General features: G+C 36.9%; 3 protein-coding genes and 1 long non-coding RNA gene across 8 annotated transcripts; 3 read left to right on the top strand and 1 right to left on the bottom strand.

Annotated features, from left to right (window-relative positions):
- The first annotated feature begins 1046 nt into the window (after window positions 1–1046).
- Window positions 1047–4278, top strand: LOC105155488 (DOMON domain-containing protein / dopamine beta-monooxygenase N-terminal domain-containing protein). The gene has a single exon (XM_011071400.3). The coding sequence runs from the start codon at window positions 1389–1391 to the stop codon at window positions 4038–4040; it is 2652 nt and encodes an 883-aa protein (XP_011069702.1). The 5' UTR covers window positions 1047–1388; the 3' UTR covers window positions 4041–4278.
- Window positions 4279–5376: 1098 nt separating this feature from the next.
- On the top strand, window positions 5377–7543 carry LOC105155569 (uncharacterized). The gene is made up of 5 exons (XR_016064939.1): window positions 5377–5802; window positions 6379–6460; window positions 6697–6818; window positions 6987–7053; window positions 7142–7543. It is a non-coding gene; the product is annotated as an uncharacterized LOC105155569 (long non-coding RNA).
- A 4960-nt stretch (window positions 7544–12503) lies between these two features.
- Window positions 12504–16884, top strand: LOC105155724 (TPX2 (targeting protein for Xklp2) protein family). Of its 5 annotated transcripts, none has more exons than XM_020693773.2 (9): window positions 12504–12850; window positions 13577–13832; window positions 13907–14200; window positions 14307–14368; window positions 14609–14680; window positions 14814–14910; window positions 15002–15073; window positions 15169–15279; window positions 16004–16884. In XM_020693773.2, the coding sequence occupies exons 2-9, from the start codon at window positions 13587–13589 to the stop codon at window positions 16457–16459; spliced, it is 1410 nt and encodes a 469-aa protein (XP_020549432.1). In that variant the 5' UTR covers window positions 12504–12850; window positions 13577–13586; the 3' UTR covers window positions 16460–16884. The 5 variants fall into 5 exon arrangements, with proteins under 5 accessions (XP_020549432.1, XP_011069988.1, XP_011070068.1 ...); XM_011071686.3 differs by having other exon boundaries at window positions 12505–12850; window positions 14811–14910; XM_011071766.3 differs by having other exon boundaries at window positions 12505–12850; window positions 14310–14368; window positions 14811–14910.
- Window positions 16885–17619: 735 nt separating this feature from the next.
- Window positions 17620–21266, bottom strand: LOC105155632 (EIN3-binding F-box protein 1). The gene is made up of 2 exons (XM_011071568.3): window positions 20953–21266; window positions 17620–20256 (listed from the first exon to the last, which is right to left on the bottom strand). Exons 1-2 carry the CDS (start codon window positions 20975–20977, stop codon window positions 18281–18283), a joined length of 2001 nt encoding a protein of 666 aa, XP_011069870.1. The 5' UTR covers window positions 20978–21266; the 3' UTR covers window positions 17620–18280.
- Between the last annotated feature and the right edge of the window lie 1959 nt (window positions 21267–23225).

Below are 23225 nucleotides of genomic sequence, written 5' to 3' on the forward strand. Positions count from 1 at the left end.
GGTATACATTAGCTAGTAGCGTTTGTGCCATACAGATAACTGGAAAATTCTCTACCTCTGATTGCTCATCCACCACAACACACACAAATATAAATGTTGTACTGTGAGTTGATGATATATGTGAAAGAAGTTAACAAAAGAAAAAAGATAAATGAAAGAAAGTTTGTGTGTGTAGTGTGGATGAATTTGTCCCATGTTTAGAGAGGTGGGGTTAAATATGGGAGTTAGTTAGTACATGAACATCAGCATAAGGGCCCTCTTCAGCTCTCTTTAACTAAATAGAGAGGGTGTTTGGGCCCTTTATGGGGATATTTTGTCACCTCAAGTGGCTTGGCTTCCCAATTTCAGTCTAGGCAATTGAGTTTAATTTGTTTATGGCTCAAAGAATGTAATTGGGAATGAATGGGGAGCGCAGCAGCAACATTCTGGGGATGGTGATGGAGAAATTGTGATGCTGTTGGGTCATTCTCCTTGTCATCAGCCTTATACTAAAGTTTTTGTACATTTGCATGGAGTCAATATTGGTATTACCAGAATCCTCAAAGAGAAGGCATTTGCAACCTCTGGATTGTTAAAAAAGGTAAAACAATGGCTTCAAGGGATGAAGAAAAAGGGTTTTCAAACTGATTAGGTTAGAATTGTTGAGGTAGTCACACGCGTTTTGGGTATTCCAAAAATAATAAAAAAATTGTTAAGGGATAGTTATTGTAATTCCAAAATTACTTGCATTTATTAGTAGAAATGGTATAGTATAGATACCTAATCATCCACAACTATCATTCTTTTCAATGGCATTGGGATTAAATGTAGCAGGATCATTACTTGTATCATATTTGATCTATGTAGCTTCTGTAGGGAATTGATTGAAGTGGTGGGTTATTTATTTTTTTATTATCAAATAAAAATAAATTATATTAATATAATTTTAATATTATAATATTTTATTATGTTGAGATTTTTGTTCAATATTTTATTGATCGATATATTTTATTTTAGATAAAAGACAAACCCCATCTCAATATTTATGTTAAACTCATTTTTCTTTTTTGGCCACGTACAAACAATACATTGAACTCAAGAACAAGGTACAAGGTTAGAAGCTGCTGATCTCTATTCTCGAAAACCCCAGTCCCCAGCCTTTGCTGCTCCTCTCTCCTCTTCGCCATCCGACTCTCTGTCATTCCAATCCAGGTTGGTCTCTCTCCTTCTCCTCTCTTCGGCTTCGCCCCTCAAGTTTTACATCCTTGCCCGCCCGCATATGCACTTACTCCCTTTCCTATATGTGAATATATGTATGTATACTTCCATATATTGAATCGACAACACACACATCTGCATATTTGACCCCTTCATAAAATTACCAGATCCATCATCCTCGATCTCTCTCCATGGCCCCATCTTCCCTCTTCCTTTTTGGGTTTTTTATGTTTTTGATCCATTTCTCCTATTCCGATCCGGCTTTGGGTTGCTCCCGGACCAATACCTCTCTTCTCAACTTCACCTCACACTTCACCATGGTGCAGCACCAGCTGCGCGGTCTCTTCTCTGTCATTGATGATTGTTCTTTTCGGGTTTCCCACTTTGACATGCTCTCCGGCTACGACGTCCACTGGTGGGGCGCCACGGCTGATGATTTCCAAAATCTCACCAATGGTTTCATCATTTCCGATTCTACCCTCAATCAGACTTATAAAAACGACACCTTTGTTGTTCATTTGCACAAAAATGTAACTTGGGATCAAATTAAAGTTGTTGCAGTTTGGGATATCCCCACCGCCTCTGATTTTGGCCACATTTTGTTGACTAATTACTCTGCAAACGGTGGAGTGAATTTATCAAACAATGAGCAGCCCACCATGTTTGATAATTGTAAAATGCTCTCTGATAATTATAGGATTAGGTGGAGTTTTAAGGAGGGGGATAATGTCATTGATATTGGTTTGGAGGCTGCAATTGGAATTCAGAATTATATGGCTTTTGGGTGGGCAGACCCCAATGCTTCAGGTTCTTTGATGGTAGGTGGTGATGTGGCCATCACAGGGTTTAAGGAGGGTGGAATACCATTTGCGGATGATTATTATATAACTAAGAATAGTGAGTGCATGGTCAATGAGGATGGGTCTGTTCAGGGGGTTTGTCCAGATTCTATGTATAATGCTACGAGTACCATTGGGCTGGTGAACAATACAAGGTGTGTTTATGGGCACAGGAAGGATGGTGTATCATTTGTTAGGTATTGGAGACCATTGCAGTCTAATGATAGCAAGTATGATGTGAAAGTGGATCCTAGGGGGAACATGATTGTGATATGGGCAATAGGCCTGATTAAGCCTCCTGATAGTCTACGTCCTTTATATCTTCCTCAAAATCACGGCGGGACATATGGTCATTTGAGGCTTAACATCTCTGCGCGTGTCAATGATTGTTTAGGACCATTGGATGCTCAAGATAAGGAGGATCAAGATCTTGTCATTGCAGATAAAAAGGAGCCGCTTGTTATATCAACTGGTCCAGCATTGCATTACCCAAATCCACCAAATCCTTCTAAAGTTCTTTATATTAACAAGAAGGAAGCCCCTATTCTGAGGGTAGAGAGGGGTGTGCCAGTGAAGTTTTCTATACAGGCTGGACATGATGTGGCGTTATATGTTACATCTGATCCCATTGGCGGGAATGCAACTTTGAGAAACGCATCAGAGACTATATATTTTGGGGGTCCAGAAGCAGAAGGTGTACAAGCTAGTCCTGGGGAGATGGTGTGGGCACCTGATAGAAACACACCAGATCTTGTTTACTATCACTCTCTTTACGTACCAAAGATGGGTTGGAAAGTGCAAGTGGTTGATGGAGGCTTGCCTGATATGTATAATAACAGTGTCTCATTGGATGATCAGCAAGTTATGCTTTTCTGGACACTGTCAGAGAACTCAATATCTATTGCAGCTAGGGGTGAGAAAAAAAGTGGTTATCTGGCAATTGGGTTTGGTCGTGGGATGGTAAACAGCTATGCTTATGTTGGTTGGGTTGATGACAGCGGTAAAGGCAGGGTGAATACCTATTGGATTGATGGAAGGGATTCTTCAAATGTGCATCCAACAAAGGAGAACTTGACATATGTGAGATGCAAATCTGAAAATGGCATCATTACACTGGAGTTCACCCGACCTCTAAATCCATCTTGTGATCCAAATGGAAGACCAGAATGCAACAACATTGTTGATCCTTCAACTCCTTTGAAAGTTATCTGGGCTATGGGTGCTCAATGGTCAGATGACCATTTAAGTGTGGGAAACATGCATTTTGTAACAAGCAAGAGGCCTATGAGTGTGTTGCTAATGCGTGGTTCTGCAGAAGCAGAGGAGGACTTGCGACCTGTTTTAGGTGTACATGGGTTCATGATGTTTCTTGCTTGGGGTATTCTGCTTCCTGGTGGAATTCTGGCAGCTAGATACTTGAAGCATGTGAAAGACGACAATTGGTTCCGGATTCATGTTTACCTGCAATACTCAGGGTTAGCTATTGTTTTCCTTGGTTTCTTGTTTGCTGTTGCTGAACTCAGGGGTCTAACTTTTGACTCTGTGCACGTTAAGTTTGGAATGCTGGCAATATTGCTGGCAGTTGCACAACCAGTAAATGCTTACTTAAGACCTAAGAAGCCTGCTAACGGGGAGGAGACTTCTAAAACGAGACTCATATGGGAGTATACTCATATTATAATTGGGAGATGTGCTATAGTTGTAGGAGTTGCTGCTCTAATCAGTGGGATGAAACATTTGGGAGAGAGGTATGGAGATGAAAATGTTAATGGCCTTAGTTGGGCTCTGATAGTTTGGTTATTGATTGGTGCTTTAACTGTAATATATTTGGAGTATAATGAGATGAAAAAAAGGCGGGGCAGGATACTTGGAAGAAGCAATTGGGTATTGGGTAATGGTGAGGAGGAGGATGTCGACCTCCTCAGCCGAAGCAGGGTGAGGACAGAGAAAGAATCACAATCTTCAGAAAGAATGGAGGTTCAGCTAGAAGCATTGAGCAGATAGAGAGAGGTTCTGCATTTGCTAGTTATCTGATATAGTGATGCAGATAGGATATTTCAAAGGGATTGATTGAGATTTCACCTCTTGTTATGAAATACTCCTCCTATGTTTTTGGTTGTGGAGAGCAAATAGTGAGCGACATCCATATTGTACACTCGGTAAATTCATTGACATAGTGAAAGAAGATGATTATTCTTTGCACTAGTTGGTACGTTGATATGAATATTGGTTTTTGAGAATAGCTTCAACTTGGACCTTTTTTGACTTGGTTTTTTCATTTTCATTTTTCATTTTTGTTTTTGGGGGTTGACATTACTACTGCACTTGACATTGTGGACAGCTAATTTTTATGTTGAACAAACTAATTTTGAATGTCCTTTTAAGTTAACTAGGAGAGAAGACGGGCGTTGCGTTGCGTTGCGCGTGAACCCACCCACCTATAATTATGGATATTTAAATAAGAAATTCAGTAACACAATTACATTAATTATATTCATTTTCTATTTAAATATATTAATAAATTTTTGTTTTTAATTGTTAACCTAGATAAAAATTCATCCATTCAGAAATAGTTTTTAATTCTTTTATGATATAGATTATAACTTACTGCAAACTTTTTTCATATTTAAACAAATTAACTTTTTAGTTGTTATTTGATCAAAAATCAAATTAGAAATATAATAATAACAGAAAAAGTTAAAGATCAGAAAAAATAATAATATGCTACATTTAATATTTGTCTCGATATTTTAGTTTCGTATTAAATAAAATTATAGTTTTATTTTGAAATTAAATTGTCAAGTAAAGACTAAATTAACAGAAAATGAAGTTAAAAGTGTAAAACCTGGGAGCACATATTTAGTGGATCTATCCAATTATAAAAGAGGTCTACACAATAATCATTTAATATGAAATATTTGATTTAACAAAAAAATTTATAAATTAAAAATTACAAATTATGATAAATAATTGAATTGAATGACTAATAGTTTTTTGTTTTAAAGAAAAAGAAAAAGATTAGTGTGAAAATATAGATAGCAGCTCACTTGCTTTTCTCACGGCACACATCTCATTATCCCAGACTGCCTTGTCTTTGAAACCTGGTGCGCAAGTGACAACATGGAAGTAGCTCAATGTTGTTCACCTCTCAAATTTGTTTTTGTCTCAGAGTTACTTCCCTTAGCATCACTCTGGAGTCCATGCTTTGCCAGCTCCTGTAACTTTCAGTCCCCACCCTCGTGAATCACCTCCTTACTTCTTATTTGAACTGTTTTAATGTTGAGCAACGCATTGCCTGGTCCATTGTTGTGAATCTTCTTTTTTCTGTTTTACATGGACCTCAGTTAGATCGCTTGTCATGCTCGTGTTTGTCTTTTTAGCTCCAACAACAAATCCTGGAGAGCTACAAATGACTTCTGTTACTCGTTTATATTGGTTTAGTGATGCTACGTTTATGCCCCATCTTCCTTGTCATATCATACCTAACTTGTTACACAACTGATCCCAATTTTCCTCAATGATTCTGGGAGTATCATGATATTGAGTGCCTCAGTTCTATTCCTGACATGTTTCATTCCTTTCCTATGTTACGAAGCAGGTGACATTTGATTCACTTGTTGTATCTGGTGCCCCAATCAATCCGAGTTGTGAATTCTGGATGTGAAATTATTTGTTACTTATGCGCGATCGTCCCTCAAATTCTACCCTTGCTATGATAACATTGAAGAAATGCTATTGTTTGCCTGTAATATGTTGCTAATGTTAGGTAAGCGATTCTACATGTGCCTCTATGAGCATCAAATGAAAGAGTGAAATCTCATACAACGTAACTCAACTTACCATCATGACCAGGCATTTAGGTTTATGTCTGTATCTAGTTACATTTTTCAAGGTTTTGTTTGTTGACTTATTCATGTCCGTTTGGATTACAGTATGTATGTATATATAATTATATATGGGGAAAAATGCAAGCAAACTCCCTAAGGCTTCTTCCTTTTTTTTGTATGAAGCCAATTATAATTCTTTTATATGATAATAGATTATAAATTTATGTGACAAACAAATAATTTTGAAATTAGTGTTTATAATAGTCATTAATTGCTTGCAAAGTTGAATAGATAGAATTATGCCATGAATATATCTCTTGCCACTTGTGGCATAACACAAACATGTGTTAGCATCATAAGCACCTGAACTGTAACTACTCAGTTTACAAATATTAGCACTTAACTGAGAAGAGGTAATTCTGAAAAAATTGGTACAACTCGTAGCCATGAAAAAATTCGTTGGTCATGATTCTGAGAAGAGGTAATTCTGAAAAAGTCTATGTTTCGCCTCCTAGTGTGCCTGATCCTGAAGGGAAACTTGGTGAAGAATTGCTGGATGCTACAGCCATGAAGCTGTGTTTTCAAAGAAAATGCTTCGTGAGTATTCATTAACAGTTCCTCTTTACCTGTTCATACTTGTGTGTTTTGTTGTATTTTTCATACTCAAACATGCATTTACTTTTCCTGATCCTATGATGCAGCTAATGTTTTTGAAATTATTCATTTACTTCCCTTTCTTCTCTTCTTTTTTACCATTACTACTTTTATAGTTTATATTGAATGTATTTTATTTGTAAATTGTTGAAGTAATTATTTAAGAGAATTATCTACAGAGCACAGGAGCTTGTAGCATTGTCTGGTGCTCATACCCTAGGAAGTAAAGGTTTTGGAAACCCAACAGTCTTTGATAATTCATACTTGAAGATTCTTCTAGAGAAGCCATGGTCGTCTTCAGGTGATACAGCAATTTTTTTCCCCATCATCCACCTTCTTTTAATTATTTCTTCATGCACCCTAAGTAGCTTGGAAGACCAGCAGAACTTCATTGTTTTTACCCAAGAATTCCAAATTCACCCAGATCCTTAAGTTAATTTTCCCCCCTGAATGTTTTTCTATTATGCAGGCAGAATGTCGAGTATGATTGGCCTTCCTTCAGACCGTGCTCTTGTTGAGGATGACGAGTGCATCAGGTGTGCCTTCCTTATGACCATAGTTAGTGCCTGTGTAAACCTGATTTAGCATATGCAGTACAATTTCCCCCTTATTTTTGATGAACAGGTGGATCTCCAAGTACACTGGTGATCAAAATCTGTTCTTCGAATATTTTAAGAATGTCTATATCAAACTTGTGAATACTGGTGCAGAGTGGACTAGATCTGTGTGAGCTGGTATGTTGCTGCAGCTAGTCTGGCATGTTTCAGAAATAAGGATCGGTACCGTAGTAATAGTAACATTCTTGAGAGATAATTATTCTCCTTGGGAGGAGACTGCTTCAGCTCATGCGTTAGAGTTACATAATAAGTTTGTTTGAATTGTTAGTAAAAAAAGGTATGCAATAACATGAAATAATGAATGGATTGTTTATGTTTTTGTGGTCTAGTCTCTAGAAACCGAACATTTTTCTCATTGTTGCATCATAGTGGTATACATTAGCTAGTAGCGTTTGTGCCATTCAGATAACTGGAAAATTCTCTACCTCTGATTGCTCATCCACCACAACACACACAAATATAAATGTTGTACTGTGAGTTGATGATATATGTGAAAGAAGTTAAACCAAAGAAAAAAGATAAAACGTAAAGAAAGTTTGTGTATGTAGTGTGGATGAATTTGTCCCATGTTTAGAGAGGTGGGGTTAAATATGGGAGTTAGTTGGTACATGAACATCAGCATAAGGGCCCTCTTCAGCTTTCTCTTTAACCAAGTAGAAAGGGTGTTGGGGCCCTTTTTCCCCTCTTTTTCTGGAAAGGATATAGTAGCATATCTACACTTGTGCATGATTAGATGCTTAAAAAACCCGTGGCCGTCTACACATCTCAAATTTGGTCACCATTGTCGCTTTAAATAAACATGAGATGTTAATCCATTTGTTTTTGGATCTTAGCAGGCAGATACAGTCTTGTTTGTGTAATTGGGGGGTGTTCCTCGTTTTAGTATTTGTGGTGGATAATTAAGATTGGTTTGGACATGTACTAAAATCCATTCATCACAAGTACACAACATTTTTCTTTTCACTCAAATATGGATGTTCTTACACAAGTTGATCTCTGTGAGGAGGGAAAGATGATGATCTGAGTGGAGGTTACTGTACTTTTCCCCGTTTTATCTTCTCTTCTCTTTTCAACTTGAGCACTTAAATGAATCATTGATTTGGGGACGACTACAGCCATCTTATCACTACTGCTTAAATGAAATGGATTATATATTATGTCTGGTTACCTACTTTTTATGTTCTGGATATATAAATCATTGTTAATTAGGTCCATTTGAATTCTTTTCTTATACTTAATATTCCACTTTGTTTTTTCCTAATTAATTAAATCAAAATTTTGACTTTATGATAATAATTAATCCAAATTGAAGAGCAAATGAGATTAGCTTAATTAATGTCAAGAAATGAAACCACCACAAGCATTTCTGTACAATTTTCCATCAATTTTGATTTTCTTGAGAATTAATTAATAATAAAGAGAAATGTCGCTATTAGTCTCATTGCAGACAAAGAAGGATTCATCACAACTCCATATCTTTAAGGTTATAATTCCTTAACCAACTTGACAATTTTATGATTCTAAATGCCACTGCCTACATGCATCACGTGAAACCATAGTTTATATAAAATTCTCACACTTTTCTAAATTAACACAATAAAATCATTCAATTTTTTAATATTGATGCGCGTAAAAATACATGAGTTCAGTTGAGCGTAGACTCAAGCTCCTCCATAAGCCAAATGTTTTGTAAGTTTTGGAATGAGAATTTACAAAGAAGATGTTAGCACTCCGATTCTCAAATTAATATGCGATATCGAAATAATAATATTGAAAAAAAGGGTAACACAAAAATAAAATTGCAATGTATGATGAAAATTCAAGAATGGCAATAAGTGTACAAGTTGAAAATTGCTAGTGAGTGCTCAAAGGAACATCCCCCTCTTTGATAAACAAAGTCCCCTAGTGGTGCGGAAGTCTGGCTTCTATAGGGGTCGGATAAGCAGTTCTCAAGGAATAAGCTTCCTGGCATGTTGATCTTGTTAGTTGGAGGGTTTGAAGGGAGTCCAGTTTGGCCAAGGGACTTCACCAGGGAGGAGGAGTCCCTTCATCACAGGAGTCTCTCCCCCTGGGTCTCCTCCAAATGTATTGCTCTCCACAACCTCTTTTCGTAGGGGCAAAGTGCTGGGTTGCCCGCCTGAAAAAGCTTTGGGTTCCTTAGGCCTCCAAACTGTAAGTTCTTCTCTTAGGTCACGCATCTTTTAGGCTACCATCAGGAGGCATGCCTATGGGGTCCCTTGGCATCTTTTTTTTGCTTCGAGTCTTTCGAGCTAAGAACTGGGCATGATGTTGAGCAATCAGTTTGTGACCACATCAAAAATATAATTAGTCATGCTAGAAATGTTATTTCATTAAGAGTTGCTTGATTCGTTGCAAAGTGAATATATAAATGAAATGAAAATAAAAATAACTAATGTATAATAAAAATAACGATAATTTTTCAAACAATAATGGGGTATGCATAATTATACCAAATTTGAATAAATATGGTTGTAATTTACCCTAAAAGTAACATATTTGATCTTTATTTTGGAGCTCGCTTTCCTTCACATTCAAAATTAAACAGATAATTGGGAGAATAAAACTCACAAGATATATAAAAATATAAAGAAATTATTATATTAATTTTCACATCCACAAATTTTAATTTTCCTTTGACTCTATTTTATGAGGTTCATTTTACTTTTTTCTTCTTTTCTCTCAACAAAACCAAAAAACCCCTGAATTAATCTTGATTTATTATACCATTATTTGTAGTTACTAAAAAAGTATCAACTCAAATGAACCCATATTGGTTTTTGCAGTCCAAAACTTAATAGCAATTTCAAGCTACTAATTAATAATTTTGATAATTTATTTAAAAACAAAGTAAAGTAGCATGCACAATACTTATACTATTATATTAAGCGTAACAAATCACCTAAAATAACTAACTTGGTGTGTTAAATGTGGATATCTTAAGATATTATTACTCTTAATATTTTACCAACACCCAATTTAGAGTGCCCAATTTTGAATTTTTAAAATATCTCTTTTTTTTTTATTATATTCCTTTATTATTTTTTACCATGATCATATAAATTAGGGGTAAATTACAACAACCTCTCATGAGGTTTAGCATAATATAAATACCATCATATTGTTTGAAAAATTATCAACCCCATAATTTTAACGGCCGTTGTTAGATTTCTATATATTTTTCTATTTTTTTTTAGTTTTTTGGACTAAGTGGATAGTTTCTTTATAATATTTTCATACACCCCATTTCATTTCTTTTATAAGTTTTAATTTTTTTTAAAAAAAAATATTGTAAGGGCAAAGTTGGTAATTTCAAGTCCCCATCCAAGGATTACATAATTTCATCAAACATCATGGAGTATTTGTAATTTTCAAACAACGAAGGGATATTCATAATTATGTCAAACCTCAGGGGAAGTCGTTGTAATTTTCAAACAACGAAGGGATATTCATAATTATGTCAAACCTCAGGGGAAGTCGTTGTAATTTACCCTATAAATTAATCTTCGCCTCTACTTGCACATAAAAATAAATTGGTCCAAAAATACCTAAAGCAGTCCAAAAAGAAGAAAAAAATACAAGGGCCATAATGCACCTTAGGTGTCCAGTTCAGGAGAAAGCCCAAGAGGTCCAAGGGGCAGACAGTTGTCCCCAAAAAATAGAAATCCAATCGGCCCAAATTCGAGATGACCCTGATCTAAAGAGGCCTCACAAGCCTATAAGGAAGCTTAGGGGCTTGAAGTCCCCCAGCCAAACTCAAAGGTCCTCCATATGGCGCTCATGGGGGACCTAGTTGGCGGCTAGCAGGACCTCTGGAGGTCTCCTTTACCCTAATAGCAGCCTCTTGTGCTATATACCCTAACAAACTTGGAGTCCAGCTGGGAGATGTCTTCTCAACCATCTTTCTAAAAATTCAAGAAGGCAATAAACTTATTCCTAAACAGATACACAGCAAACTCCAAGAGTCCCTCATTTGGGGAATCCTCCAGCTATCTCTCAAATTCAAAAGGTATCAACCAACCGTTGGTGACTCTGTCCCAAATCTGAGGGGATTTAAAATGCCCTCCAAATTCGTAATCTTCTCCAACAATCTTATGGTAGAGAACCCCCAACGAGAGAAGGACATTCAGATATTAAAACAATCAGATTCATATTCACACAATCAGAAATGACACACACACGCACATTGATATGTTTTAACATGATCTTCACTTTGAGTCTACCTACTAGAATTTTTATTAGTTTAAAGGAACATTGTAATTTCGTACTTAGAGCTTTGATTCATATCAATGTCTTTATTGTACACAAAATCAAGCAATAACATCTCATAAATTGTACCATTTTATTTTGTAAAAACACTTTAAAAACTTCTTCTTAAAATAAATTTATCATTTTATTTACTCTCAAGAAACATGTTATAAGATATATTGACTTGTGAAATCTTTTCAATAAATTTAATCAAATACTCTCTAAATTTTATGGTAATAATAGGTCTATTATTCACTACTTTCGCTCTATCTAATTTTAAAAAGGTGAGATTGGCTCAAGCTTATAAATAACATAAATGAAAATAGTATCGATTTTTTTGATAATTTTTTTTATACTTTAAGTCAAACACAATTTTGTTTTGAGAAATATAGAAACGTAGTAGTTGTGTATTAAGAAATTGAGGTAAGAATTAAGTTTCGTATCATTAAAACGATTATTGCCCCGATTTGGTACTCAAAACGGCAGTAATTTATGTCTCAATATACAACGACTTACAATATTAAAATGGCAATACTATGAATTTTGAGAACAACGAATCAAATGATATTTTGAATTCTCCCAAATAGAAACACAAGAATACTTATTATTATTAAGAATCCTTTGAATTTCATTCGATAAAATGAAGTGAATTTGGGAATTTATTTACAGAAGTTGGAAATGTATCATTATCTAAATATGTCCAATCAATAAAGATATTTGTAAAAAATCATAACTTTTTATTCGAATTATGATTTATAAAAAAGAAAAACCATTTTATCATAATAAACCCATAATTTGAACCAAAGTATGTCTGTTCTCCTACAAAATACAACTAAAAGTACATAAACTTATGGATGTGGGTGCTAATAAATCGGAATTGGATGTCCCAATATGAGTAGGCCTCTTTCATTTATTTATTAATTAAATTACATAATTTTAAATCTTAATTGTAGTGTTTCCGGTTCAAGTGGGTGGGGGTGGGGGTGGGGGGGAAGGCGAAATGAGAATAATAATTTGGGGTATCAAAACTTATAAGCTAAGTGAATATTTTGTATGTATATGTGTATGTGTATGTATATAAATTTGTATTTTGATAGAAAAGTGCAGAGGTGGCACAAACCTAGAACCACCAGAAACAAACACACCTTTGCCTCTCTCTCTGTTTTCTTATTTTAACTTAGAGAGAGAGAGAGAGAGAGAGAGAGGAGCGTTCCAATTCAGTTTTCAATTTCAAGGAGCACCCATAAAAGAAAAGAAAAAAAAGAATATTTTCTCTAGAGAGAGAGAGAGAGAGGAAGAGAGAGCACTTCAAAAATTTCAAGATCGTTTCAACGTTCAGACAAGAAACCTGACCAGACCGGACCAGACCCATTCAAGAATCTCTCAGATCTTTTCATTATTTTGCTGATTTTATGGATTCTTGATTTTCTTCCAGCAAATGCTTTAAAAGGTAAGATTTTTCAATGCATTGTGCTTCATTATTTGTCGTTGTGATGAAACTGTACGGTTTAAAGTGGGTGCATTTATTTGGATCTGATAATGCGGTGTTCTCAAGGTGGAAATATGTTTTCGAATCTCAACTTGGGATGGGGAAAGATGAGATCTTTTCGAGGGTTTCGAAGATCTATGTTGAGTTTCATTTTTTTTATTTGTTATTTTTCTGTGGGTTTCTTGCTAGGTTCTTCTTCTTGTGGGTTTTTATTGAAATGCTTAGTTTATACATATAGGTGCTATTGCTGCTAGTTGATTCATGAATTTCTACGGTTCAAGATTTGCTGTGCTTTCCTCTATCGTGAATTATGTTGAGATAGGTTTTGTTTGGTTTGCTAGGGAAAAAGAGGCTTAAATGTGGGGAAAATGGGAATATTAATAAGCTTTTGAGTTTAGATTTCTTTGTGTCTGCATTCTTGATGGTGAAGATGGATGCTTTTTGTCAAGATTCCTCATAGTGTTCTTAAGTTTCCTTTGATGCTGTGGTTGCTGCAATTACCTAGGCGTTTTGCCCTTGAAGATTGCCTTTTGCTTTTGCGGTGCTGCTATTTTCAGTAGAAATATCAATGCGTACAGCATGCTATCTTGTATTTTGATAAATGGATGAGTTATTCTAGGAAGCATTTCGATGTGTTCTTCCTGTCTTATTCTAATGACCTGTGATGGTGACTATAATCTTGTTTAGGTAAATAAGCATGATGGCTGCTGATAGCATCATTACGGTGTCTGGATATGGGCCAGAATTTGAAAATGGTCTTCATGAGCCACTCCCTATCTCTGAGAAGGTAAACGGGACTTCCAACGGTACCTTGGGCGTTGAAGAATTGAGTGCTGATCTTGAGAATGCCGCAAAGCTGAGCGATCATTCTGTCGCTTCTGTCAAAGAAATCACAGAAGAACCTGCTTTGCCACTGGAAAGCCATTCAACTACTATACCCCAGGTAAGAGATCCCAAATCAGCTGCATAGATAATTAATTAGCTCAACTGCACTATATTATATTTTTGTATGTCTAGGCACTTGGAGTTGAAGAGTCTAGTGATTCTAAGAATTTAAAACCACAAAAGCGTACGGGGAAGACAAAGAATGAGAAACCATTAAGCCCCGGACAAGCTGCAGTGACGGTGTTGAGCAAGAGCAAAGATGGGAAAGAGGTAAAGAAATCTTCTGTCGCTTCAAATGGTATTGCTTCAGATTCACGCCCCGGGAGGACTTTGGCTCTCAGAACAAAAAGTAAATCAATCAATGAGAAGCAAGCTGCTGACAACTCAAAGGTAATGTCTGTTCAAAGTAATCAAAGTATTTCTAAGGTAAGTGATATATATGTACACATTATCCATCGATGTATTTTTTCGACTTTACTGTTGGGGATTGTCTTCCTCTTGTGGAACATAATTATTCTATAATCTCGAGCAGCAGCTTGGAAATCCTGATGCAACATCGTCTTTGGCTGGTGGAGCACCATCTGAAGAACTTCCGTATGTAGCTTTTCACTAATGGTTAAATTCCCTTGTCTGGTTTGCCTCCATGAACCTAAATTTGGTAAATTTTAGTTAAATTCCCTTCTGAAAAAATGAAAGGTCTCCAGCTGGCATCTTCAATCAAATCTCTGAACTCTGATCTCTTTTCATCATTGTTATAAATAATTCTTGAAAGTTTCATATTTCCTGATAATTTCCTCCCAACAGTGCGTTGTGACTGTGATTTCCTGACGACAGGGAGGAGACAAAACTGAAGGCCCTTAAGAAAGGCCCTGTCAGTAAAGCTGAAGAAACCTCAGAGTCTTCTCTGTATCCTTCTAGAGTTTGTGACAATACATTTTTCTTCCTTTGGTATTGAAGGTGAACATGTCGTATACTTTTTTTCTCATCAACTTACTGATGTAAAAGGTTTGTTTGGTTTATCCTTAATAGTTTGCAGTAGTCCTACTGCTGGAGATGCCAAGCCCCGAAGAGTGGGTACTCTTCCTACCTATAGTTTCAACTTTAGATGTAATGAAAGGGCTGAGAAGAGAAGAGAGGTTAGTGTTTTGTGATATCTACAGCACTGATTTTCAAATCTTTCTTGTATGATCTAGTTTTGAGTGATACTACCATGTCTTGTTTGGGCAGTTTTACTCAAAACTTGAGGAAAAGATTCATGCTAAGGAAGTGGAGAAGAGTAATTTGCAAGCTAAGACTAAGGTGTGGTTCTAATATCATATTATGGCTATAAAATTTTAGGTCGTGGACTTTGATAGTCAATTACTTTTTTCTTATTCTATTTTATCTTTATACAGGAAACACAAGAAGCTGAGATCAAAATGTTGAGAAAGACTTTAGGGTTCAAAGCAACACCGATGCCGAGCTTCTATCAGGAACCTCCACCTCCAAAGGTGGAGCTAAAGAAGGTAGCTTGATGCTTATTACACATGTGAATCATTTGTTAAAGTGAAGCGTAATGCAGGAAAGGAAGAAAAGATCATCAAATACAACAAATTTATGGTGAAAACGTTTTTCTGGTCTTTCATATGTGACCCTCTTAACTGCTGTTTTTTCTTCATTTTATCTGCATATCTTGGACTCTGGTTGTTTAGATTGTCACTTTTGGGCTCTAGTGAGACTGCTTTATCTAAAAAAAAAGGTACATCATTTGTATTCAATCATACTATGAAAATTATGACTGAGGTTGCATGCCTGGAAAAACGTTTGAATATCAAGACAGTGGTTTCCAATGCAAATAAACAGTCAGGCTCACACATAACCAGAATTTAAGAAGACAGACACTGGGAGGTAAATGATTTAGGCTATTCACCACGGAAAGCACTATCAATTGATATTCTTGGTGGTTTCCTCATAAAATCTTTCAACACAGCACTGTCTTTGCTTTCCTATTGAGTGGTCAGACTTTTAAGTTCATGAATGTTATTTTCCGGTACGTGATTGTTCTTCTAAGATCCTTCCTTAAACTACTTTAAGTTGGTTTCTCTATCAATACCTGATGATATTTTTGTGTACTTGCATATACTCCATATGTGCTCCCTGATGCCTTGTGACTCCTTTATGGTGATGACTATAAAGCCATCTGTGCTTCATATGACACCTAGTGTCTTATTATAATCATTCTTGATGTAGATACCTACTACAAGAGCCAAATCTCCCAAGCTTGGTAGGAAAAAGGGTACATCTCCTGCTGACTCTGAAGAAAACGATGCCCTCAGTGCTCGTCCCGGTAGGTTGAGCTTGGATGAAAAAGTGTCACAAGATGACCTTGCCAAAGCACCTCCTGTTGCTCATGTTAAGGCGCCACGAAGGAAGTCCCTTCCCAAACTGCCCTCGCAGAACACCAGCTTAACCCATGAAAAGAAAAAAGCTGCCTCCCGTAAGATCACCACTCCCAAGGAAACAGGAGAATCTACAATTCAACCAAGTGACTTGTCCAAGGAATCGAGTGAAGTTGCATCTGATACACAAAATCAAGAGTCAGGGACCACTGCTGTGCCAACTGAGAGTCGGACAAGCTTAGATAATGACCCTGATCTGGAAGCTGAAGAACAGACCACCTCAGTGCAGGGATCTGTAGCAGTGTGAGTGTTAATCAATAGCACTGGAACATGTATATCTCGAATGTGGCCTTCTATACCATCATCACCTAGAATATGGAAGATGTTTGAATAAGTCTTAATTCAACCAACAAGAAGGGCATGGAGGACAGTGTAGTAAGGGTTGGCTTGTCATTTACCCATAGTCAGCGGCAAAGTTTGGTTGTTTAATATGTTTGTAAGTTTTCCGAGTGTGGTGGTGAATTTGTTGTCCTAATTTATGTTTAGGTATGATTATCACCCGAGTCGAAGCGAAAATTTTGGGAATTTCTGCCTTGAAATGGTTCAAGATCAAAACAAGGCTGTATTAGATTTTAGTTTGGTGACTCTACTTTGGCTGGTATTTGCTTTCTTAAATGTTCACTTAAACAGAAGGTATCCATCCTTATTAAGTGTGTTGTATTTGCTTGTTTCTGTCGGTGCCTTTTCCTTGGCTCTCTTTTTTGTCCAGTTGTTCAATATTTAAGCTTTATATATGATGATGTTCAGAAATTATAAACTAGAAGTATGCTCCACTTGCTAAAGAACATGTAGCTAGATGTACATATTTGGGATGGCGGGATCAGCATCTGATCGATGACTCTGCTCGTTGGATACGGTGGCACTCTGTAACTTTATTCCCTCCTTTCCAAACAGAGTCAGCTGATCTTTCGATAAAAGGGCAGGCCATCCCCCAGACTCGCACTCAGTCATCCTTGGACAGAATATCAACATAGTATTCCCACCACTGGAATACAGTCAAAACCGCCTTCTCCTATCTCTTGCTATTCCCCGACAAACTACAAGACTTTCGTGATACATTTCAAGCCATACCATTGAGACTAGACAGGTCACAAGTTAAGTCGCCGACATCTTTGGCCCATGTAATGGAAATTCATACATACAGTTTGATTAGATGAATCGATTGTTTCCTGTTACCTCTACAGTTTCATCATCATCATGAAAATACAACCGCGTGCAGTTTTTGCAAGGAAATTAGGCAACCTAAGAAAACTCTATAATCTTGCTAAGCAGTCATAAGTTCTCCACGTATTAGTGAAAGTTACAAGCACCTGCTGGCAAGGCTGCTCTGAGAGGAATAAATTGCCAAGGAATGCATTAACACAAATCAGAAGATCATGTCTTTCTATGACACTTTCCACAAGCGGCTACGATAAACTGACTTTTATTCATGGACAACAAAGTCAGAGCATTACATTAAGACAAGAAGGTTGCACGGGACAGTTAACAACGAGAAACCTGCAAAACTAGGGCTTGGGAAAAGAAAAAACAACCCTTCCCAGAAGAAAGAGGTTGTCGTGGCAGACCAAAGAAGTCGCTGCCACGGCCAAAGCCCCAGAGAGCAAGGCAACAAACGTAAAACTGCCAAAAGCAACCCTGAAACAACCCTAATGGACTCAGCACACGCCAACAGCAGACAGACATTAAAAACATAACAACCGGTAAGACTAAAATCATTCCTAGGCCAGAAGATAAAAACATTATGATAGGACCACTTGAAAGATCTTATGATTCAGCACCAACTCTCATGAGTTCTCAGCTAAATGTGGCGTAAAGAAGAATGCTCACACAATCAGGGACCAGCATTCTTGCAACAGCTTAGAAAGCTGCAAAAACCAGTTCACGCCACCTTCGCTGGAAAAAAGTAGATTTGCATGCTGAATGATTGAAGACCCCGGGGATGGACCCAAAAACTACGACCAATAACTGCTACATGCCAAAGCTTTACTAACTGGTGGACATTACTTGTCACCCCCTCATCTGTGGCTTTCAATTCAGTTCTAGAAGGGGGGTTCTTCACTTTCCCTGCTTAAGAAAGTATATCGCACCTCCAAAGTTGATCCACAAGTAGATCAACGGTACCACAGCTGATTCCACGGCAATGCTGGATGTTCAACCCCACCAAAGTCTTACCCAACAAAACCAGGAACGGTAAGCTTTTGTCAGACACCAAAGAGCAACCAGCAAGGGAAAATATCTGTAAACTAAGCTGCTCAGCCGAAGCCAAGACTGCAACCCCAGAATCTGTTATACCACACTGCGAGACATCCAGTTCACTCAGCACTGAGCAATTTCTTGCAATTGCTAGCATGCTCAAATCAGTGATGTACTGGCAACCATCCAGATGCAGAACCTCAAGAGTTTCTCCATGAAGCTCAGAAATAGCCATGACCACATTGTCTGTCAGTTTAGCAGATCCGCTTAGATTTACTTTCACTAATCCAGCATCTGAGTTCTGAACAAGAGGCAGAATGCCGGCATCAGTTATGCCCTGAAGGCCACTAAAATCCAATTGAGTCAATTTGGGGCAGAATCTTGCAAACATGCCCAAGCAAGCATCACCAAATCCAGGACAGTTGCGGATGCTCAATGATCGGAGTGAATGGCAAAAAGATGTTGCTGGAAATGCAAATTCCGAGTCCCGGATCCCCAAGCAGTTCTCTATTGCAAGAGCCTTCAATTTTCCGCCACAGCTTGAAAGAATACCGAAAACCCCACATTGTGAGATCCTGTGGCACTCCTCCAATTTGAGACTTTCAAGTGACCCAGCTGCTTTGGTGAATGAGACCAATCCAGGGTCCGATACATGAGGACATTTTCTGAGTGCAAACAGCTTCAGATCTGGGCAACCTTTACCCACAGCTTCAAGGCCTAAATCAGAAACTCCAGGGCAAGCAGTTAGTGATAAAGATTTCAGCTTTTGCAAGCCTTGACCCTTACCCATGACCCAGAAGCCCCTCTCATTAACATTCTGGAGGCCAACAAGTGCAAGATCAGTCATTGCACTCCCATAGTGTCCAATTACTGCTAGGGACACATCACTAATGTTGAGTGCCTGAAGTTTTGCTTTTTCGAGGATGTGACCAGCTGATGAAAACAGACCTGCAATTCCCTGGTCGCCAACAAGAGGGCAATTTTTGACAGTAACACACCTCAGGTTGGGGCAGTAGCGGCCCAAAGCTTTCAGACTCTCATTACCAATATTTGAGCAAGATTCCACTGTAACTGATATCAGATTGGGACAGTTCAACGCAATCGCAATTAAACCTTTATCTGTGATAGCTGGGCAGTGGCAGAGGTCAAGTTTCTCAAGAAAACGACTCCCACTAGCAATTTCGCATAGCCCTTCATCGCCAATTGACGACAAATTCCACAGAGAAAGAACTTTCAAAGAAGGACAACCACGGGATATGGCCTTGAGGCCAAGGTTTGTCAAGCCACGCGTGGAAGCACTTCCACGGATGGAGAGCTTGCCCAAACCTCCACGACTAGCAGTTCCAACAGCAATGGCAGCAAGTCTGACATCTGTAGCTTTTTTCCCTTCCAAGCATCTAGAAAGATAACCATGAGAGTCATTCTCCTGGCATTCTTCATCTTCAGACTTTATTCCATTCATATCATTAGATTTCTCTTTAGGCTTGGCAGAATCATGAGCCACCGCAGGACTAGATCTGATCTCAGGCTCCACAAATTGAGTGGTTTTAGAATTACATATTTCATCCCTCGCAATGCTGCTCATAAGCATGAGCCAGCGCTTAGATACACAGGCACAAGCACTCCTCTCTTGCCCTCCAGGAAGACGTCTGAAAACTTCAAAGAGACACTCATCAGGAAGAACATCAATGGATGGCTGCTGCTCCGGTTCTCCACTGACAACAAATGGAGCACTGATGCGAGACCTTTTGCGAGGCAGAAAATACACATCCACATGGTTACCAAGAGGCAAAAACAGACTTGAGACCTTGGGATTTGTGAGAAACCCCCCAGGGCAAAACTTGCCAACAGCTGTAAGCAAGATAAGGAAACTGACATCAGATATTTGGAAATATGTACAAGTGACCTTTTTCCATGGAATGACGAAATTAAAGGCTCATGTTTAAGTCATAATATCCAGATAGAGTGTTGCACATCATTACATGTGTTCATATCATGATTCAGTAACAAATAAAGCATGAAAGTCCGATTAGATATGCACAAAACTATCAGATGGGCAATTTTAGAGCTATATGATACACATGCCTTAAAAATCTTTTGAGCAGTTCCAACTAACATAATAATTCAGAACACCCCTTCTTTCCATTTATTTGAGGGTCAATAAGTAACCCCCCAAACCAGCAAAGATGTTACAGACTATCTCTACTCTCAAAGGTAACCTAACCGAACTGAATACAGACATAGAAAAAGATATTGCTGGAAACTAACAAGACATAATAAAAGAAAGGGAATCAAAGACCAAGATACAAATTTTCAGCAAAATCTATAAAAAGACTTCGACATAGAACACCTTGATGATATGTGTATGAGGTTTTGAGTTCGCTTCAACAAAATAACCAGATCCAGTGGAAAAGAAGGCACATAAAGTTAAAGAAATGAACTTCCATCAAAACCCACAAAATATTTGACTTCAATTTCAAAGTTAAAGCATGCCGCAATCAAATCAACACATATACCAAGAAACCCACAAAAGATGAGAGGTGATACCCTTGAAATCAAAGACCTCAGACATGGGAACGGTGTGAAAGCCCCAGGAAAGTGAAATCCAGAGCTCGGAAGCCGAAAAAACTCTCTGGCGAGAGCAAAAACAACCAGATCAAGCAAGAAAAAGAGTATGAACAGGGCCTGAAGAAGAAGAAGAAGTGAGGGCATAAGAGATGAAAAGCAAGAGATGGTTGAAGAAACCCTGTTGAACAGGGCAAAAAGAGAGAGAAGAGAGGAAAAAGTGTGGTGGGCGTAGGTTACAAAATGGGCGTATGTATATTTGTGCAAGAAACATTAAAGTGTGTGGGTGTGCTGTTATCTTAATTCATAATATCTTATGCATATCTTTTGTTGTCAAACACTCTAAGCGGTGGGCTCCCAATTCTTTCTTTTCTTCCTCTGAAAGACAGAGAGAGAGAGAGAGAGAGGGTTACATGCAATGAACCAAACTCTGTGCTACGTTCAATGTTTCTCCCCATTCATTGCTCAGAATATCAGAATTGTTCAATCCCAAACCCAATCTTCAAGAGATATCAAATCCAACGGATGGAACAACTTTACCTATTCTTTATTCATTGGTTAACTATATAAAAATATTAAATTATAGTTTTATCTAAAAAGATTTAAAATTATATTTATACCTTATTTAAAAATTTACTGCTTGTACATATCCACTATTTATTAGTGTTTGGATGAAATATGTTGACGTTAGTAAAGAAATTATATATATTTTTAATTTTACTCCTCATTCAATATTTTTATATAATAGTTTTGTACTTTAGTGAAAAAAATATAATGATATTAACCTTACTCCATATATATATTTTATTTATCACTTTATAAATGCATAAATATACATGAAAATATTAAATAAAGGGCGAAATTCAAAAATTTGCTTACAATTTTGATATGAAACCTTATTATTTATCTCAAAAGATTGTTGCACATCATACTATGAAAACATAAATCTTAAATATGATGATTCATAATATTTAATATTTTAATAGGAGTATTTAAGTATGTAGAAGACTCATTTGTAGGTATATAATATGACAGAAAATTAGGATGAGAGGAAATGAGAAAATGGAGTTTGGTTTGGAAGAAAATTGATATGAAACAGTAAATGGTATTAATTAGAATCCAAGTGGGAGATTAGTTTATGTTATTATTTTGGAATAATAAAAGAAATGTATGTAAGTTGTTGGTGGGCAATTGGCAGAACCCAACATCTCATCTTCATATTCATGCACCTATATTATGTTCTGGGATAAATTGCATAAAATTTTAGTTAAAACTCTCTTTGTATTTAAAAAATAGGTAAAAGAAATTCCTATATTTTTATAAATTATGCACACTTTCCCTTTCTATTAGTTAAGTTTGAGGGTGTTAAATTTTTTTTATGAACGGCCGTTATACCTTTGTTAAGATAGTCCTTGATTTTCAATAGTTAAAAAAGTAATGATCCAAACTAAAAATATTATTTTTATTTATATAAACATTCAATTATATATTTGATTATGTATACAATTACTGTACAATATATTATATATAAAAATAGTATTATTGTAATCCACCCACATCTTCACAACTCAGCCACAGCAACACACTTATTAGTATTATTATTATATGAATACGTATTAGATACTGATCTAATGAATACATCACCCTCCCTTATTACATAATCTATATATTAATCAATACACAAACTTGTATAATCCCAACTTGCAATTACTCTAATCCAAAAAATATTAAATATGTTTATATATTTGTGAATTTGGTAGGTACCCATGTTTGAGTTTCTTCCAACTCATCCCCTACACCAAGTTGCAAGATAATATGTGAATTCCCTTTGCTTTTCAGCCTCACAACAGAATACTTTTTGGTGCAACTTGACTGGGAGACCCCACATGTATGTGCACTGCACATAATCATATTTTCTTAATTCAAATTTGAGATAATTACGTTTATATTTTATTTATACAAACTATCCTCATCTTTTATATAATTACAAATACCACCCATCACAACCAAAAAATAGAAACAATTTGACGTTTTTAGGAAGGTGTAAATACAATTATTTCTTGAAATTAATTCCTAGTATACATCTAATTAATTAGTTTCATCAACCAAATGTCTATCAATTTATTTTTCTCTGTATTGTTGTTGGTTTTGGGGTCCGCAAGTTTTGGTGGCTTTGGAATGGAAGTGGTGGGGTGCATGGTGGATAAGAGACATGATGTACGCACAAGTCTTCCAATGACACTACATTGTTGGCT

The sequence above is a fragment of the Sesamum indicum genome, linkage group LG1 (genome assembly GCF_026168435.1).
Source record: "Sesamum indicum cultivar Baizhima isolate 11 linkage group LG1, ASM2616843v1, whole genome shotgun sequence".
NCBI lineage: Eukaryota > Viridiplantae > Streptophyta > Magnoliopsida > Lamiales > Pedaliaceae > Sesamum > Sesamum indicum.

What these genes read in the sequence shown, in the direction of transcription:
- LOC105155488 (XM_011071400.3), top strand. Translation starts at nt 1,389, where the DNA reads ATGGCCCCATCTTCCCTCTTCCTTTTTGGGTTTTTTATGTTTTTGATC.
- LOC105155724 (XM_011071686.3), top strand. Translation starts at nt 13,587, where the DNA reads ATGATGGCTGCTGATAGCATCATTACGGTGTCTGGATATGGGCCAGAA. An exon ending in ATTCAACTACTATACCCCAG is followed by an intron (nt 13,833 to 13,906) that starts GTAAGAGATCCC and finishes TTGTATGTCTAG; the next exon opens with GCACTTGGAGTTGAAGAGTC. An exon ending in GTAATCAAAGTATTTCTAAG is followed by an intron (nt 14,201 to 14,306) that starts GTAAGTGATATA and finishes AATCTCGAGCAG; the next exon opens with CAGCTTGGAAATCCTGATGC.
- LOC105155632 (XM_011071568.3), bottom strand. Translation starts at nt 20,977, where the DNA reads ATGTCTGAGGTCTTTGATTTCAAGG. An exon ending in TGAGGTCTTTGATTTCAAGG is followed by an intron (nt 20,257 to 20,952) that starts GTATCACCTCTC and finishes TCTTGCTTACAG; the next exon opens with CTGTTGGCAAGTTTTGCCCT.